Genomic DNA, 18,507 nt, shown 5'->3' on the forward strand with positions numbered 1-18,507 from the left:
GAAACGCTGTTTTTCTGATCATCTGAAAACAAAAATAAAATCACTGGAAAAACAAGTTTGAATGTATTTTTATTTCAATATGATTTTGCTAAAGAGGATTTTGGATGTCTTATTTACAAAACTTGTATCTACTAAAACAAAAAATGGACTCGTATCAACTCGGGCTCAGGATTAAAAATGATACAGTTTGATATATCTTTGCATTTAAAATGATCCGGTGGAAAAAATATAAACTTCGGAGATCATTGTGAAAGTATTGCAGTAGTTTAATAGATCCACATTTAGAAACGCAAATATGTTTTGAATGTTGTCCAGCCGGTTCGGACTGTTGAACCACTTTGCTCCTCTCCGTGTCTGCGTCTTTATTAAAACATATTTTCATTAATTCAGCCTTAGAGCACTAATGGCTGAAAGAGGAGCCTTTTCCCTCTTTTTTTCCCCCTTCTGGAAGATTCACACATGATCATTTATGGGTGGCTTCACATATGCCTCCTCTTTATGACATAAACTTGGTCGAAACATCTGCATTTTCACGGTTACCACAGTTACCACCATTGTAAAGTTGCGCTCACGTGTCTTGGAAACGAAAATATGTACATTATGTATGTACATTAAATTGGATTCAAACAGGCTTTAACCTCTTAACTCCCGCCTGAAGCGAGAGGATCTTTTTCCTCACGTCATCAGATGTTTTTTTCCATCATGTTTTGGTTGGATATTCAACTCATTTTTTAACTTTTTTTGGTCATATTTTTGCCATTTTTTGGTCAATTTTTATCACATTTTTGTCACATTTTTGTAATTTTTTAGTCAAATTTTTATCAATTTTTTTGTTACATTTTGTCACATTTTTGTCATTTTTTCATCCATTTTTAAACAAATTTTTAATCATTTCTTTTGTCATTTTTAGTCACATTTTTGGGTCCATTTTTTGTCAATTTCTTGTGACATTTTGGCCACTTTTTCATCAATTTTTCGTCACTTTTTTTGCCAATGTTTTCTCGCATCTTTGTCACATTTCCATCATTGTTTTCGTCTCTAGTTTTGTTGCTATTTTCACAGCTTTTTTCCAGAAGCTTGTGGACTGGGGTAAAGCCAAACTGGAGAAAATGTGCTCGGTTCAGGTGGGGGTTAAGAGGTTAAATCGAAACCAATAAATAAAAAAAAATCTGGTCTAGAACACATCCAGCTGCAGTTTGGGCTGGAGTTATATTGGAATTTCCAAGAATATAGTATTTGGTGTTAAAAAGCCTGCTACCTGTATAAACCCTGTAAATGTAAATGTTTAGGTCAGTAAAACGAGAATCATCAGGGATAAAAAAAAAAAAAAAAAGAGCATCCACTTCCCAGCATAAAAAGCACGACACAAACCACCTGGAAACGATGACATTCCTCCTCAGGAAAACGGAAAATGGAATTAAATATAAGAAAAATGACTAAAACTGAACATTGGCTCCTATGTTTTTGTTGCTTTGTCGCTAAAAAATATTTGGTGACATATACAGTGCAGCCGTAGCAAGGAGCCTCTCACACGCATTGGTCTGTGTGACATTTGCATTTATTAAAGTACATAAAAACAGAAAAATCCTAATTGTTGGCACAGTGGGGTCTCATGAAGCCGCCGCGATGGTGAGCGCTTCCGAGCGGCCGCTGCTCTGCTCCGAGCAGCTCACGTGGACCGAGCCGTCCCTGAAAACACAGAACACACATATAAAATCTGGTAGTTTCACTTCCTGATTATTGAAGCGATGACACTCTCGGCCCCTCCCACCCTGCCTCCAAAAACGCACGTGTGGCTTTAAACACAGGGTCTATTTTTATAAAGACACTGGTAAAAAAAAGAAAGAAGACGATTTTGCCCTTCCTTTATAAAATAACCCAGTTCAGATGCAAGTCTGTGGGAGAGCAGCACCCCCTGGTGGATAGTTTGCGCTTTGCTGGCAATATTCATTAAGCTCTTAACGCCGCCTGAACAGAGAGGATCTTTTTCCACACGTCAGATTTCTTTTTTGCATCATTTTTTGTTGGGTGTTCAACTCATTTTTGTCACTTTTTTGTCATTTTTCTATCACATTTTTGTACTTTGTCATTTTTTGTCAACTTTTAAAAAAAAATTTGGGCAAATTTTTATCACATTTTGTCATTTTTTTTGGTCATTTTTTTTTTATCACATTTGTCATTTTTTAATCACATTTTTGTAATTTTTTTTTTTACACATTTTTTGTTATTTTTTTGGTCATTTTTGGTCACATTTTTGTCATTTTTTCTATCACATTTTAGTACTTTGTTTTGGGTCATTTTTTGTCAATTTTTTGTAATTTTTTTGTAATTTTTTTGGTCAAATTTTAATCACATTTTTTGTCATTTTTTGGACACATTTTGGTCATTTTTTTGTCAATTTTTTTATCAAATTTTTATCATTTGTCACATTTTTTGACATTTTTTTTATGTCATTCTTTGTCACATTTTTGTAATTTTTTGTCAATTTTTTTGTCAATTTCTTGTGACATTTTTGCCACTTTTTCATCAATTTTTCGTCACTTTTTTGCCAATGTTTTCTCACTTTTTTGTCACATTTCCATCATTGTTTTCGTCTCAGTTTTGTTGCCATTTTCACACCTTTTTTCCAGAAGCTTTTGGACTGGGGTAAAGCCAAACTGGAGAAAATGTGCTCGGTTCAGGCGGGAGTTAAGGTGTTAAGGCGAGCAGGTGAAAGGGGAAAAATCAACTACATGTAAAGACATCAATTGGATACTTTTGCTGTAGATTACTGACATAAATATGGAAAAGGTTGCAGAAAGATTCCAGTTTTCTTTCATTCATGTTTTCACAAAAGAAAAAAAATAGGTATTTGATGCATAAAAAGGCCCAAATTGACTATATTAACCAAATTATGGATAGAGTCAGATTTTGTGACGTATATTAGTTTCAAAGATTCGCTCAGAGCTGATTCTGGATTGTGTTAAGTTTATGAATAAGCTCATTACTGATGAGAAAAATATGTAAAAACTATCTCACAGTTTTTGGGGGGTTCAAAACTCAATGAATCAGGCAGGAAATGAGTGTGCGAGTCCAAGTGAAGTCCCTGGTACAGATACTGTTGGTCAAGCGAGTACCTCTTCATCGTGACCACGGTGTCGATGTCGTGGTGCTCTTCTCGAGGAGGCAGGTCTCTCAGCACGATCTGAAACCAAACCACACTGGGTGATAATCGGAGTCTTTCCATACCTGCAGTACAGACCTGACCAGTGCTTTCTGACCGCAGCAGAACTGACCAAGTGTGCTTGACGTCACACACTTGGTAATAATCGAGACTGCAGACGGCGGCGTGTGGCGCGCGGTACCTTGGCGAGTTTCTCCGGCAGCTCGGAGCCCAGCCGCTGGTACAGCTCGAGGCAGAGGCCGCTCAAACGCCCCGGGCCCTTCAGGACGTGGTGCCTCCGTGCAGGCAGTGGGGTTCCAGAGGGCAGGAGGACGCTGAACATGGGACTGCCGGCTTCATCCAGCTCCTGCGACAACAAAACCGAAAGTGAGCCAGGTCTAATGAGTCCAGACCACAGATCTATAAAAAACTCTGGCACGATGATGTAGTAATCCATCGGAACTAAAGTGCAGCTCTGTTTTGGTGATCAGTGTTGTTTTCTGTGAGAACTAGTTGGATACCGTAAATGCTCTAATATAGGGCGGGGCCTTTATTTACTCAAGGGCATCTGGGACCAGGCCTTTATTGGAACCAGGCCACAATTAGAGACAGGCCTTTATTTCTATTTGAGCAAAACGGACGACCAGGAAAACGAAGAAAAACGAGATTTGTGTCCATTTGCACCTAAAATATTAGGTTCATTTATTAATTAACATTTCAAACCCTCTCCCAGCGGCTGGAACATTGACGCCTTTTATTTTGTCGGGACAACAGGAAGTGTTTCGTTGCTGTTAGCGGAGCTTTGACATCAGTGTCACTGCAGGTTTCTGTTTCGTTTTTACCGCGGACTTGGATTATTTGTTGTTTTCTTGTGTAAAAGGCGAGTTTAGACGGAGCGTTTGTGTTTGTGATCGATCATGAGACTGACCCGAGAGAAGACGAGACGCTCGCGCTGATGGGAGGAGTTATTTTGAGGCGTGGGACTGACCTGCACACGGAGCAGCTGGACGTGCTTTGAAGACGCGATGGAGACTTTATTAAAACCCTGGAGGGTCACACAACATTTGTTTGTTGCCCTGTTTGCAAATATCGTCACAGGAGGTTTGAAAAGTGGCTAAATCTGTGTCAAAGTTACGCTCGGATCAGCTCCTCCACAGCGTCCCCCCCTCGGCCCGGGTTCCCGTTTGTTACTTCCTGCACGTGAGTTTTCATTTACACCAGTATGAGACAAATTCCTAACATGGGGAATATTTCTACCGCTATAGTTTCTAATAAAAGCCCCGGCCTGTTTTAGAGACCGGCTTTAATTTGCCTCCGCCAGCCGCGAACCCGGCCTCTGTCAGAGACCCGGCCGCTAATGGAATACAGGCCAGTATTAGAGAATTTACGGTAATCTAAAAAAATGATCGCTGACTAATCTATTATATAACTAGTTGTTAGTTGCAGCCCTAATTATGGTCCAGACCTTGAGCAGGATGTCGGTGGCGGACACGTCCACGTCCTCGCGGTGCAGGTCCAGCTCCAGCGGGTCCCGGTTCACCAGGAGCCCGGCCTGCAGCGCCGCCCCCACCGCGATGACCTCGTCGGGGGGAGACGAGTTCAGCAGCGCCACCTCCGGGAACAGGTCCTGGATCATCTGCTGCAGGCGCGGGATACGGGCAGAGCCTCCACAGAGCGCCACCTGCAGGGGAGGAAGGCTCGTCACATGGTGTGGCCACGCTACATACGCTAAGTCAATCATTTCCTATGGACGTAGTTCAAGGGCTATCTCGGAAACTCGTTTGAACAGTAAAAGTGACAAAGTGAAGAGATTGAAAAGAAAGGCTGCCCTGAAGATAATCAGCGCTCACAATGAGGCTGAATAAAAGCATTGCTGTCCTTCCTTCAGTGTCATTATTTGCCCGTCATTTAACCCAGGATTAGGGCCTGGGTTATAAGGGACTAACCTGAGTTAAAAAATGTTAAAATGATGTATTTTGTACTTGCTCCAGCCATGTCCTAAGGTGTAGAATGAGCCCAGACCCTGTTCACCACAACTGTCTCTAAAATCCTTCACTCAAAAAGGTGCTACTTCGGGCCTGAAGAAGAAGTCGTGCATGAGCTTAATATAGAAACTGCAGTTACGCTTAAGACCTGATGAGGCAGTAGCAAGTATAAAAATAACAACTTCCATCTAGTCCCTTTAGGCAGTAATTCTCAAAGTGTGGTCCATCACCCACTAGTGGTCCGCGAACCCCTTTTTTGCCGACTCTTATCACTTAAAGTTTGATCAAATGATAAAAGTAACCAGCGCAGTGTGTCCCGGGGACCTGATGCGCGGGTTGCAGGTTCCCCTGCGGTCTCCGCAGCCATGCCCAGGTCATAAAATTGTCCTTTGATCGTGGGGCGGGTTGGGGCGGGTCGAACGGCCTGCTGCTGCCGCCGCTCACCGCAGCCGTACGTGCGTCCACTGTCTGCAGCCACGACTCATTCTATTGTCTTTACAGCAGATGTTTCACGTCAATATGCAACGGATGTTCATTAAATAAGCAGCGTTTTGTTGTTTGTGATCCAGAGAAGCTTCTGTGGAGCCAAACGTCTCCTATTTTCCACGGCGTGTGCGTCTGTGCACGAGTTTGCGTTACATCCAAAGCCTGCAGAGTCTGCCCTCAAAGTCCTCCTGCTCTTCCCAATACTGTACATCTGTGAAGTTGGGTTTTCCACACGTTTGAGACTGAAATTCTTTTTGTTTACTGTGGAAAATCCCAGTAGTTTCAGTGATGTTGGACATTAAGGGAAAAACATTTTTTCCCAGCATTATTTTTAGCATTTTATTGTTATCATGGCTACAACCATAGACGTCCTATACCCACCACCTCACTTTGAAACTATTGGCTCTTTAGAATGACACTAAGTGGGACCTGTTGGCTGTTCTAGCAGCTTTTTGCACATGTTTTGTTGTTCATATTAAGCTGCAGCTCATTTCACATTTAATAAGAATAACATTGCATTTGTGTTTGAATAATTTGTTTTTGACTTGAAAGTGTTGCACATCAATTTAGATCATCCTTCATATTTTGTTGTTTTTTGGGCCGTGTTGGAGTAGGATTCTGCTCGGTGGTCCTCAGAAAAAAATTGGAAGTTAAAGTGGTCCTTGGGCTGAAAAGGTTTGAGAAACTAGGGCTGTGCAATTAATCGAAATTTGATTACGATTTCGATTACAACAGTAAACGATAACAAAATTAGCATAATCGCAAAAAATCCATTATAAATTTTTGTTTCAATTTTTTTTTTTTGCAATTTTTTTTTTTCTAATTTTTTTTCTAATTTTTAATTTTTGTCACTTTTTTGATGGATTTTTGCAATTTTTTTGATGGATTTTTGTCTTTTTTTCTGCTGGATTTTTGTCCTTTTTTTGCTGGATTTTTGTCACTTTTTTGATGAATTTTTGTCACTTTTTTGCTGGATTTTTGCAATTTTTTGATGGATTTTTGTCACTTTTTTGATGGATTTTTGTCACTTTTTTGATGGATTTTTGTCACTTTTTTGATGGATTTTTGTCATTTTTTTGATGGATTTTTGTTATTTTTTTTGATGGATTTTTGTCACTTTTTTGATGGATTTTTGTCATTTTTTTGATGGATTTTTGTCACTTTTTTGATGGATTTTTGTCACTTTTTTGATGGATTTTTGTCATTTTTTTGATGGATTTTTGTTATTTTTTTGCTGGATTTTTGTCACTTTTTTGCTGGATTTTTGTCTTTGCTGGATTTTTGTCATTTTTTGCTGGATTTTTGTCTTATTTTTGATGTTTTTTTGTCATTTTTTGCTGGATTTTTGTCACTTTTTTGCTGGATTTTTGTCTTTGCTGGATTTTTGTCTTTTTTTTGCTGGATTTTTGTCACTTTTTTGATGTTTTTTTTGTCATTTTTTGCTGGATTTTTGTCACTTTTTTGATGGATTTTTTAAAGGCAACAAATAATCGTTTGAATAATCGTGATTTCAATTATGACAAAAATAATCGTGATTATTATTTTTTCAATAATCGAGCAGCCCTATGAGAAACGCTGCTTTAAGGTCAGGGTCTGGGCTAAGTCTTGTCCCATGTCCCATGTAAAGCGCTTTGTGACCTTTGGTAAAGGCGTTATACAAATAATGGCTTTACTGCCTGTACAAGTCTCTATTACAGTTGTATTATAGTTTCTGACACTGTAGTCCAGAACAGAGCTGGAAATCTTTGCCCGAACCCGACATGCAAACTCCACACAAAAAGATTTAGAGCCTATAGATTTAGAATCCCCACTGTTTTTTGTTTTAACCTGGTTGATGTCAGACGACGTAAGTCCCGCCTCATCCAGCAGAGTTCTGATTGGCTGAATGCTTTTGTTGAACAGAGATGAACAGAGGAGTTCGAATCGCGCCCTGAGGAAAGAAAACAAACGAGAAACGAGTTAGAATTGTTTCCTCCACCCGCCTCTTCTCTGCACGTTTCCATCCCCGTCGCAAACACAAGGTGGCGCTACCTGGAGACGTTGCAATCGAAGTCCATCCCGTCGTGCAGAGAGTCCACGAAGCAGTTTGCCGAGCCCAGCGATGAGAGCGAGTGCTTGGCCATGTCCGCGCTGTTCAGGAGCTTCAGCATGGCCCGGGCGTTTCCGCTCACGTCCTGCCGGAACGAGCTGTGACGGGGGCACGGAAGGGGTCAGTCACTTTATTAATGCACAGAACAAATAAATAATTCAATCCAAAAAACAAAGAACAACGGCCTGAGGGGAAGCTAGTAATCTTCACTTTACTGCGCGGATTTCAAACTACTCCTGGTATTACTATGCCTTATAATATAGTCCCTCCTTTTATCCGCTTAGAAAATCCACATTGTTTAATTTTGTGTAATTATACTTTGTAGTGGAACACTTCACGTAACCATATTTAAATAGGGAAAACGTGGAAGAGCTTGGTAGCTTCTATCTTGACCTGTTTTGGAGCTATAGAGGAGAGAGGGAGAGGCTAAATGCTAACGCCGTCTGCGCTGTGTTTACGTGACTGAAGGCACGGGTGAAGATCAGACAGGTCCTAAAGAACTCGTCTAAGCTGAGGTAAGAACATATCTCAGTGTGGAAAAACGGTGGCCTATTCCTTTAAATAAATAAAAAAGTTTTAAGCAGAAAATAAAGGCCTGCAAAAATAAGGCATTTTAGCTACAATTACAAAAAATGCCCGTAAAAATCCTGGAGGCACCGTAATGAGAAGAAACACTTTTCACCTTCACCTGCAGAGTCTTTTCTTAAAGGGATATTTCAGGATTTTTGACATAGGGCCTCATTTCCTAGTTATCCAGAGTGTTGCTGATTTCTGGAGACATTCTTTTTGTAATTTAACCTCTTAACTCCCACCTGAACATGTTTTCTCCAAATTCTCCAAATCTAAAAGCTTCTTCAAAATAGCAACAAAAAACGATAAGAAAATGTGGATGTAAATTGACAATAATGACAAAAATCCAGCAAAAAAGTGACAAAAATCCAGCAAAAAAGTGACAAAAATCCAGCAAAGAAAGTGACAAAAATCCAGCAAAGAAAGTGACAAAAATCCAGCAAAAAAGTGACAAAAATCCAGCAAAAGAAACAAAAGTGCCATTAAAAAGTGACAAAAACACATGAGAGAAATAAAAAGTGAGAGAATGCATTTGGTTTTGGTGGGTGGTAAGAGGTTAAGCAGTTCTTATGTTTGAAGAGTTTCGTGGCGCTAGGCTAACGCAAGGCTAGCGCATTTCTATGGTATCAGCTAGCCTGCATTAAAAACAGTCTGACCCGCTCCACAGAGCACCTGAGGCAAATCACTTATTCCACCAGACTAACCATATAAATGTCTGTGTCCATACCGTAGAAGAAACAACTACATTTAACAAAAGTCCTTAAAGTGTGAGCGTTGTACCGTTTGAACTCGGACGCCAGGTGCTGGGCTAAGGCCTCGGTGAAGCGCTCTCCTCCGATGCTGTGGTCCGTCAGTGTGTGCAGCACCCTGTACATGCCTCCGCTCACCTGCAGGGCGGTGACACTGAGCGACGTGCCGCCCAGTTTATACACCAGCACGTGACTGTGGAGAGAGAGCGAGAGGGCGTTTACTTTCCTTTAGCCCATTACAGCTGTTAAATACTTCTCCAATAGAAAGACGTCTGGATTAAAACAAGTTAAAGCCAGGTCAAACCCAGGACTCTCACCTCTTCCCGTGATGCGACTCCTGCCCGACGTTGTAGGCGAGGAGTGCGGCCGCAGGTTCGTGGATCAGCCTCAGGACGTGGAAACCGGCTGCCTCCGCTGCCTCTCTGCAACAACAGTTACCTGGGTCTGAGTCACTGGAACTATTAAAAACCTTTGAGGTGAACTCACTACATGTTCTGTTCAGAATTCAATACATTCACCATGTGTTGTGCGGCTGCAGAATGAAGACATCTACAGATAACTATTTGACAGTTTTGCTGCAACATCAATATGACAATTAAAAAGGTATTTTAAGAGTAAAAAGTACCAACAGTAACTATATATTGGGCGACAATTCAATAGGCGGCCTGAGGGCAAACAATTAAATCTGACCCGCGTTTCATTTTCCATAAAAAAATTGTTTTGGTATTATCCGTGCCACGTCGCTCTGCGGTGCATTCGCTCCGCTTTGAGTAGCTGTGTTTATGCGGCTCCATCACAGTCACCTCAGAGCGGCTGAAATGTAAACATGGCTCTGCAAACCGGGGAAAAACGGCTAAACTACGAAGACAAGAGGCTGATGGTTGGACGGACTGGCAGATCTGACCAAACCAAAGCACAAGGACACTCGTGCGTCGTGTTTTTGGACTTTTTCACGGATTATCATGGAGGAGCAGGACTCTTCACAGTCCTCAGCAGGTGGACGGCGTGTTTTCCTTCTTCATCAGTACAAAGGCCTGACCAGTAACTTTATGGTAAGGAACTTCAGTTTTGGATGTGTTTACAAAGCGGGTGATGAAGCTGATGTAGCCTGAGTTTGGGGAAACTGCGCCGGGCTGGCACGAGTGTTAAACCTCGCTGTCTGGACTCTAACTTAGCCAAATAATATCAGAACAGTTCATTTGACAGGTAAATGTTTGCTTCCTTTCTCCTTTCACTCAATTTGATCTGCATTTGTGGGAAATATAAAGATATGTTTGTTTGCGATGGTCGGAGTGAAGAGGCTGAAGCTGAATAAATGATCACGTAAACATGAGCGTCATCTCATAATAAGAGCCTAATTCACTCAGTTTTTCATAAAGCTCCAGGTCTGGCAGGAGACCAGCGGCTCAGGTGCTTGGATAGCCCCCCTCCCCTGTTCAAATGTGTGTCCCCCACCTTTGAAACGCTTCTGACGCCAGTGAGCGGTATATGTTGATTACTGCCCACGGTATGAAAAAATCCACAGCCTTAGTGGAGATGTTGGAATGAAAACCCCCTTTTGAGAGAAATGGCCCTAAAGTAATAAAGTAGTGAACATCTTAAAGGCACTATACCAGATTTTTTAAAATGACAATTTACAAACAATGAAAGAGGGATTGTGTAGATGAAATAGTCATGGTGCACACTCACTTTCCTAACACATTTCTAACATCCCAGTTCTTCAGAGAGACAAGTTCTCATAGGCATGTTTACGAACTTGCAGGGTCACTTTTCAGGGTCACTTTCACAGAAATGCTTGAAAACGAGCCTGCAAGTTCATGAAATTGATTCAAAAGTTTAGTAATTAGACGCATGGCACATTATTTATATACTACTATACTACTGGAATAAAAAAAATCTGGTACAGGTACCTTTAATGTGTGTTTTTTTTCCAAATTTTTATTATTAAACCGACCTTGACATTGAAACTGAGATGTTGAGGGTGAAAACTATCCACAGACTTGATGAAGAAGCTGTTGACCCTCTCGCTCACGGTTCACCGGTGCAGTTTGGTGCCGACAGACTCACCTGAGCGCTTTCTTCTGGTCATGTGCGAACTCGAAGGGGACGGTGATCACGGCATCTTTGACGTCAGAGCCCAGCGCCGACTGAGCCGTCTCTGCGGAACACAAAGACAGATCAAATAACTACAGACATAATCTCACTCGAGAATCGTACTACGGCGATATATCGGCGGATCGATATTTTTCAACACTCCTGAACAGTACTTTAGAAAACTGTCGATGAAACAAAACCGTGTCCTGGGGTGTATCCAGGGGCGGACTGGGACTTAAAAACGGCCCTGGACTCTGACCAGTGTGGCCCAAATTAGCGTAAATGCACACAGCACAAATACATATTGACATTACCCAAATCTAAAAGCTCCTATACTGGAGAGCAACAGTGTAACGCCTCATTTGAAAGATAAGACCTAGAAGAGTGATTGCAACTTTTTGTCATGATTTTGTTGTTTTTTCATTACTTTTGTGGCTTTGTCATTGTGTTTTATCACTTTTTTGTGGCTTTTTTCATTGCTTTGTTGCTGTGTTTTTGTCTCTTTTTTTGTTGCTGTTTTTTTGTCATGTTTTTGTTGTTTTTTGTCATGTTTATGCCACGTTTTGTCACATTTTTGCTGCTTTTGCGGCACATTATTGTCCCTTGTTCATCCTCGTTTTCGTTTTTCTATTTTGCCGCTTTTCTTTTGAGCTTTTAGATTTGGGCAAAGCTCGGTTAAGGCGTAAGAGTAGAGGTTAAGGAGAAAATTGAGAAGCCAAACCGGTGGCCCTCGAGCCAGTGGCCCTTCTGTGCTCTTCCAGAATGGACATATGGCCAGTCCGCCCCTGGGTGTATCTGGTCTGTCCTGCAGCTCTGGAGGTAATAATGATGTGTCTTTTTATTGCTGCTTAAGTGGACATTCTGCTAAAAACATGAAGTTCCATGTGATGCTGCTGAGGCCTGTGTTGCTTTCTGTTGTGCTGTTTTATTCACTCCTGAACAATACTTTTTTATAACCATGTTATATATATGTTAAAGAGGGGGTGTTCTGCTTTTTTCAGCCACATAGCACCAGTCTATATAACACTACAATGATGACCAACCTTCTGTTGGTCTGTAAATGCAGTAAATCAGAATAACTGCCTTGTATAAAATGTCTCTCTCAAAATGGCTGTAGCGAATGTCTTGAAATAGGCCTCTGTCTCTTTAAGAACCTCTGAGCCTTTAGACACGCCCCCTCCACACGCTGTCTGTGGCATCAGTGGGGAGGGGGTTCTGCTGAGGAGCAGTGGTTGGTTACTCGGCTGGTGACGAAAGCTCGGAGGCGTCTCCAGGAGGTGGGGGCGTTCCTAGGAGGACTCAGGCAAACCTCTCCCTAAAATGGCCGCCATCAGAGTTTTTACAGATTACTCAAAAATACGTGAATGTGCCAAGGCAACACTTCAGGCATGTTTTTAATGAGGGAATGACATAGTAACACGATGTAAAGCTTGAAAAAGTCCATTTTGCATAATACCCCCCCTTTAAATAAATAGTTAATGAAAAAGAAGCTTTACCTTTCATTTTGTGGAAGATAAGTTTGGCAACATCTTGTGGCGCGACGTGCTCCGTGCGCTCCTCCAGCTGGACTTTATAAAACAGCTTGTCTCCTTTGTTTACCACCTGGACAGATGTAAAATAGGACATATAGAAACTCAAAACACTCACATGAAGAGAGCACCCATTCCTTACACGTCATATGTTGCTAAAAGCTGGGAGCTATAGTTTACTGTCCTATTTAAACTGGTGCTTTTAGATTGACAAACAAAACTCACCTCACATTTAGTCTCCGCTTTGTGAGCCTGTGTTTCAGGGTCGTCGAAACTGAAATGAGAATAAAAATGAAATCATAAATAATCTGTGCATTCCTACAGGGGAGATGGTGTTTCCAGTTCGTATGCACTACAGAGTTATGCTAGAGTTAAAACTGCACATTTTAATGAACAGAAACTAGGGCTGGGCCAAATCACATACTGGTGTAACTGTTGGACACTGGAGTAAATTTAAAAAAAATGAAAATGAATGACACTTCTCTATTGCTCGAGTAGGTCATCTTTGCAAGGAGAGGGCTCAGGTTTTTCATGTTGGATGGACTCCGGTGTAGCGTAGCCTACTAGCGCTTCTTAGCATGACGCTAACAACAACAGGACAGTGGTTAATAACTAATATCCCAGTCATCTGTGGCGTCTCCATGCTGATCACAGACGAGCTCATCTCATCTTGTGCGTGTGTGCGTAACCGCGTGCTTTTGGTTGCCCTGGCAACGGCAACAATGTCATGTCGCTGCCAAACACGTGTCACAAATGCTTTTTCTGTTCTTTTTCTAATTGCTTCTTTATTAAAGCCATTTAAAGAAAAGAATAGAAGAGCTTTAAATGATTTGGCGTATCTGCTAAAGGGCGCATTTTGCTCGGTGTTAATAGGTTGTGTTATCGTGACGTCACAACTTTCAAAAGAAACAATTTGAATTCCAATTATTATTTTGAATTATACCATGGTCTGGGTGAATACTGGATTCTGATTGGCTGGTGCATTATTTTGGTATAACCGCACACGTAGTCCGGTAGTTAAATCACTGGGATGTCACTCCGCTGTGGCGTCGCCATAGCAACGCCTGACACAGCTGAATCAGATAAACAAGTAATTAGTGACTGACAGGAACGTATGAGATGGATTTTGTTTAATTTCAATGTTTTTGGCCAAAACAAAAGGTTTGCTAAATGTTTGTAGAGGAGAGTGAGCAGCTAGGTTAGCTACTGTTAATAACATATGAGCTTTACATTTCTATTGGAAACGGTTAAGGCTATTCATCATTTTCAGGCGTACATAAAATGATCCTGCATTGAAGCATATTTGTCTGGATTAGTAAAGTCAAACATAAAAGTTTCAGTTGGGGGGGCCCAGGTGTGAGCGACTCCACCGCAGCTGTTTCCATAAACAGTTGAGCTGGTTGAGCTAGCTAGCTTTAGCTTCAGGTTAAACAGCGTAAAAGTGAAATAACTCCTGCCCACGAGTGCCGCATATCGGTGTTTACTTCCAGGGAAAAGTGTTTCCGGGTTAGTCCTGTTGTGTTGTGATTCTGTGCTGATGTTGTGTCGTTGAGCCTGACTGAGATCCTCGTAATAGCTGCGGAGAATGAGTCGCTCTGAGACCAGCCTTCAGTGACCGGCTAATAACCCACACAAAATAGTCCCGTAGTCTGGCAGATTTAGTGACTTTAGTCAATGAAAAACACATTTATTATAAATGTTACATTTGTGGGATTAAGCGGATTAAACAACTCGGAGTCGTGCATTAGACGCTATAATGCACTTCGCGGAGTAACACCGCTCTGCTGCGCGTCGTGGTGTTCTTGACTCCCCGTCGTGCATTATAACCGTCTAATGCACGACTCCGAGTTGTTTAATCCTTACAAATAGAATAGCTTTAAATGATTTGGCGTATCTGCTAAAGGGCGCATTTTACTCGGTGTTAATAGGTTGTGTTAACGTGACGTCACAACTTTCAAAAGAAACAATTTGAAATTAAGGCTGAGGGCTGCTGGATATTCCATGGTGCTTACTATGGTAACCGTCATAATGCAGATGTTTATTTTATGGCTAATATCTTTTTTATTACCAGGACAATACACATGAAAGCAAGGCTAGTTGAAGGCGCAGTTGGAGGAATGGTGGTGAATCTCTGGGTAAGTTGAAAGTCAGACTCACGCTAACTTCACGAGCGATTCCCCGACTTCTCTCTCAGTGACGGGGTCAGAAAGTGTCGCTGCTACGTACGCGCGGAGTGATATGAAAGCACCAACTCTGTTGCCATTGGCAGCGTCATTATTTTTTTTCAGAGGTCCTTTATCAGAAAATAATGACCGGTAGAACGTTGGGAAATCCCATTCAAATCAACGGAGCTTCTACTGACGTTGTGAAGAGCCGAATAATAAAATTCGATTAATTGCCCAGCCCTATGATATGGACATAACAAGAGCATGGTCAGGATTCAAAGCCCCGACCCTTGACAGGGGAGGACAAATGCAACAACCAGCTCTCGCCAACGTTAAGGTCTGCAGTAGATTACAGAATGGGGCTGACGGACAGTGGATTTTCTCTTTAAAGAACACATTAAAAATGCGCAGCCAATTGTCTAGTGGTTAAGGCTGCTACACGTATGGCATGGCCGTAGGGTTCAAGTCAGACAATTTGCTGAATGTCTCTCCCCGCTCTTGAGCTTACACCGTCAGACTTCAACATGACACTCCCTGAACCAACAAGAGCCGTGCTTCATAAAAACAATCAAGAAAAAACACTGATCTCAAGCAAACATTGAGAGTCCAAACCTTCTGCCCAGCACTTGCTTGACTTTGACCACGGTGTTGGCTGCGTTTCGGACACGGCCCTGTTTGGCAGCGATTCCCACGATCTGCATGAGACAACAACAAAAAAACCCTTTAAGACAAGACACAGCACCTTATAGCAATGGTTATTCTGAGGTATGATTGGACAATGAGCGTTTTGGGGCGGGATTTTGCGAAAGGTCAATCTTTATTTCCAGGTGAAAGCATCATCCGTTTAGTCTACGTCGGGTTTTGGAGGTAAATCTCTCAGACTCACCTGCTCATTGTCTCTATAAGCCACAAAAGCCGGAGTCACTCTGTCCCCAGCGTCGTTCGCCACCACATCCGCCCTGCCATCCTGACAACGGAACCAAAAACACTTCATTTAGAACCAGAGGTAGTCATATGAAAGGCTTTACCAAAAAATAAAGTTGATTGATAGAAAAGATGAGCTGCAAAATGATTAGGCCTGTGCACTGTTAACCTCTAACCACCCGCCAAAACCAAATGCATTCTCTCCTCTTTGCCATTGTCGTCACTTTTTATTTCTCTTATGTGTTTTTGTTACTTTATTACTTTTTTTGATTCATTTTTGTCAATTTTTGTTGCCGTTTTGTCACATTTTTTGCTCATTTTTTGTCATTTTTTGCTGGATTTTTGTCACTTTTTTGCTGATTTTTGTCCCTTTTTTTGTTGGATTTTTGTCCCTTTTTTTTCTGGATTTTTGTCACTTTTTTGCTGGATTTTTGTCTTTTTTTTGCTGGATTTTTGTCACATTTTTGCTGGATATTTGTCTTTTTTTTTGCTGAATTTTTGTCACATTTTTGCTGGATTTTTGTCACTTTTTTGCTGGATTTTTGTCACTTTTCCTGCTGGATTTTTGTCTTTTTTTGCTGGATTTTTGTCACTTTTTTGCTGGATTTTTGTCACTTTTCCTGCTGGATTTTTGTCATATTTTGCTGGATTTTTGTATTTTTTTTTTGCTGGATTTTTGTCATTTTTTGCTGGATTTTTGTCATTTTTTTTGCTGGAATTTTGTCATTTTTTTTGCTGGAATTTTGTCACTTTTTTGCTGGATTTTTGTCACTTTCTTGCTGGATTTTTGTCACTTTGTTGCTGGATTTTTGTCACTTTTTAGCTGGATTTTGTCACTTTTTTGCTGGATTTTTGTCTTTTTTTTGCTGGATTTTTGTCACTTTTTCGCTGGATTTTTGCCATTTTTGTCAATTTACATCCACATTTTCTTCTCGTTTTTTGTCGCTATTTTGAAGAAGCTTTTAGATTTGGAGAATTTGGAGAACAGGAGAAAACATGTTCAGGTGGGAGTTAAGAGGTTAAATTACAAAAAAAAAAATGTCTCCAGAAATCAGCAACACTCTGGATAACTAGGAAATGAGGCCCTATGTCAAAAATCCTGAAACATCCCTTTAAAGTGGCTCATCATGAAGGTTAGCTCAAGTCACGCCTGAGTATTTACTGCGCTTCAAGGCATACAGTTTGTCAATGGAGATACTGGTTCATTAGCAATAGCTCCTTATGACGACTTTCACAACATTGTCTATGGTACAAACATAACACCACCGACCTTAAACACGGCCACGCACGCGCACGAATATCCGAAGTGTACTCCTATGGCTGCCATCACGACACAGCAGAAATAAAACACAAGTCTGTCCAAAAACAAAGCCGCATGCTCCGGGTCCGGCTCCGTGTCGCGGTGTCAGGGGTCCGGGCAGGAAAAGGGCGGCCGGGAGCACTTTGGTTCCGCCGCCGCCGCTGCTGCTTCCCCGGCGGGCAACGCTGCCACCTACTGGCGGCTGAAGGGCTTGCACTTAAATGCCAACTGTCTGACCCAAAGCTACAATAGAGCGTGTTCAAAAAACTCAAAGAATTAAATATCTTAAAATTTTTCAATGCAAAATGGAAATGTTCTGTTCTGGCTGATGTGGCCTGAGGTGAAATATGACCTGAAGGATTTGTTTCTAAGTTAAAATTTGTTTATGTAGCGGCGATTTTAGGAAAAAACTTAAAGGGCGTTAAAGGGGCTTCGACACAAAAATGTGCTTGTAACTTTAGAAGGCTATAACTCAATGAAGGAATAGTATTTTTTTATATTTTTATTTTATTTTGAAGGTCTGATTTGCCTCTTGTCATACATACAAAATAATCAATAATAATCAATCTTTTAAAATATTCGAACCCTTTCATTGTCAACTTTCTGTCGCAAAGTCACTAAAATGTATTGCCATTGTGGCCCATTCATTTACATAATCCATAGACTTACGTTACATTTTTCAAAACGCTTCTATAAAACGGACTAAAAATGTATTTGAAACTTCTGCATATTTTCTGAACCTTGAGGATTCAAACTAACGCCCTGACACCTTATTTTCACTTCTCATTTTTACCTAGTTTGGCAAGAGGAAGAAAATGCATGTTAGTAAACAGCTATATGTGTATGTGGATCTCTCTGGTCACAATTAAAACAAAGTTTTTGCTTACTGTCCACCTTCTTATTGACAAAAAAAAGGATTCTATGTTGTTTTTATTTCTCATTCCAGTTTAAAGCAGTACTAAGTAACTTATTTACCTTAATAAATCCTTTCCGTGGTCCCTGTGGGGGTAATACAAGTGTTTATGGGATGATCGGAGGGTCTTTCATCGCCCCCTGGTGTCTCTGGCCAGAAAACCATGTTTGCAACTTGACTGCCACCGGGCCGGAGTCACCAATACACACTAATGTAATCACGAAGAAGAAGCTAGCATGCTAACGGGCAAAGCTAACGTCACTTTAAACAGTATTTACAGCCAAGTTTGAGTGAAAAAAAATATTTCCGTTGTATAATTGGATGTACAGTAACCCTCTCTCCCTTCGCCTTTCCTGTCAGCGCAGTATTTACTCTCCAAGACAATTAATAAATTAAAAAATCGTAACTTGCTACTACACCTGCAGTTGCGCTTATGGGCTCTAGGGGGAAGATTTACTTAGTACTGCTTTAAATGTTCTGAATATCGGTGACATGAGGCCACAATTTCAGACCCTGGACTTGGTCCAACAGTCACTTTCAAGGGTCAGAAATGTTTTTCTC

At 41.1% G+C, this 18,507-nt stretch overlaps 1 protein-coding gene across 1 annotated transcript; it reads right to left on the bottom strand.

Moving 5' to 3' along the window:
* Window positions 1-1,540: 1,540 nt before the first annotated feature.
* Window positions 1,541-17,143, bottom strand: hspa14 (heat shock protein 14). Its single transcript, XM_079581274.1, has 14 exons — window positions 17,004-17,143; window positions 15,696-15,776; window positions 15,422-15,504; window positions 12,870-12,918; window positions 12,612-12,717; window positions 11,089-11,179; window positions 9,339-9,443; window positions 9,053-9,214; window positions 7,645-7,800; window positions 7,441-7,543; window positions 4,608-4,823; window positions 3,345-3,509; window positions 3,117-3,184; window positions 1,541-1,689 (listed from the first exon to the last, which is right to left on the bottom strand). Exons 1-14 carry the CDS (start codon window positions 17,058-17,060, stop codon window positions 1,611-1,613), a joined length of 1,521 nt encoding a protein of 506 aa, XP_079437400.1. The 5' UTR covers window positions 17,061-17,143; the 3' UTR covers window positions 1,541-1,610.
* Between the last annotated feature and the right edge of the window lie 1,364 nt (window positions 17,144-18,507).

This window comes from Gobius niger (assembly GCF_951799975.1).
Source record: "Gobius niger genome assembly, chromosome: 22".
NCBI lineage: Eukaryota > Metazoa > Chordata > Actinopteri > Gobiiformes > Gobiidae > Gobius > Gobius niger.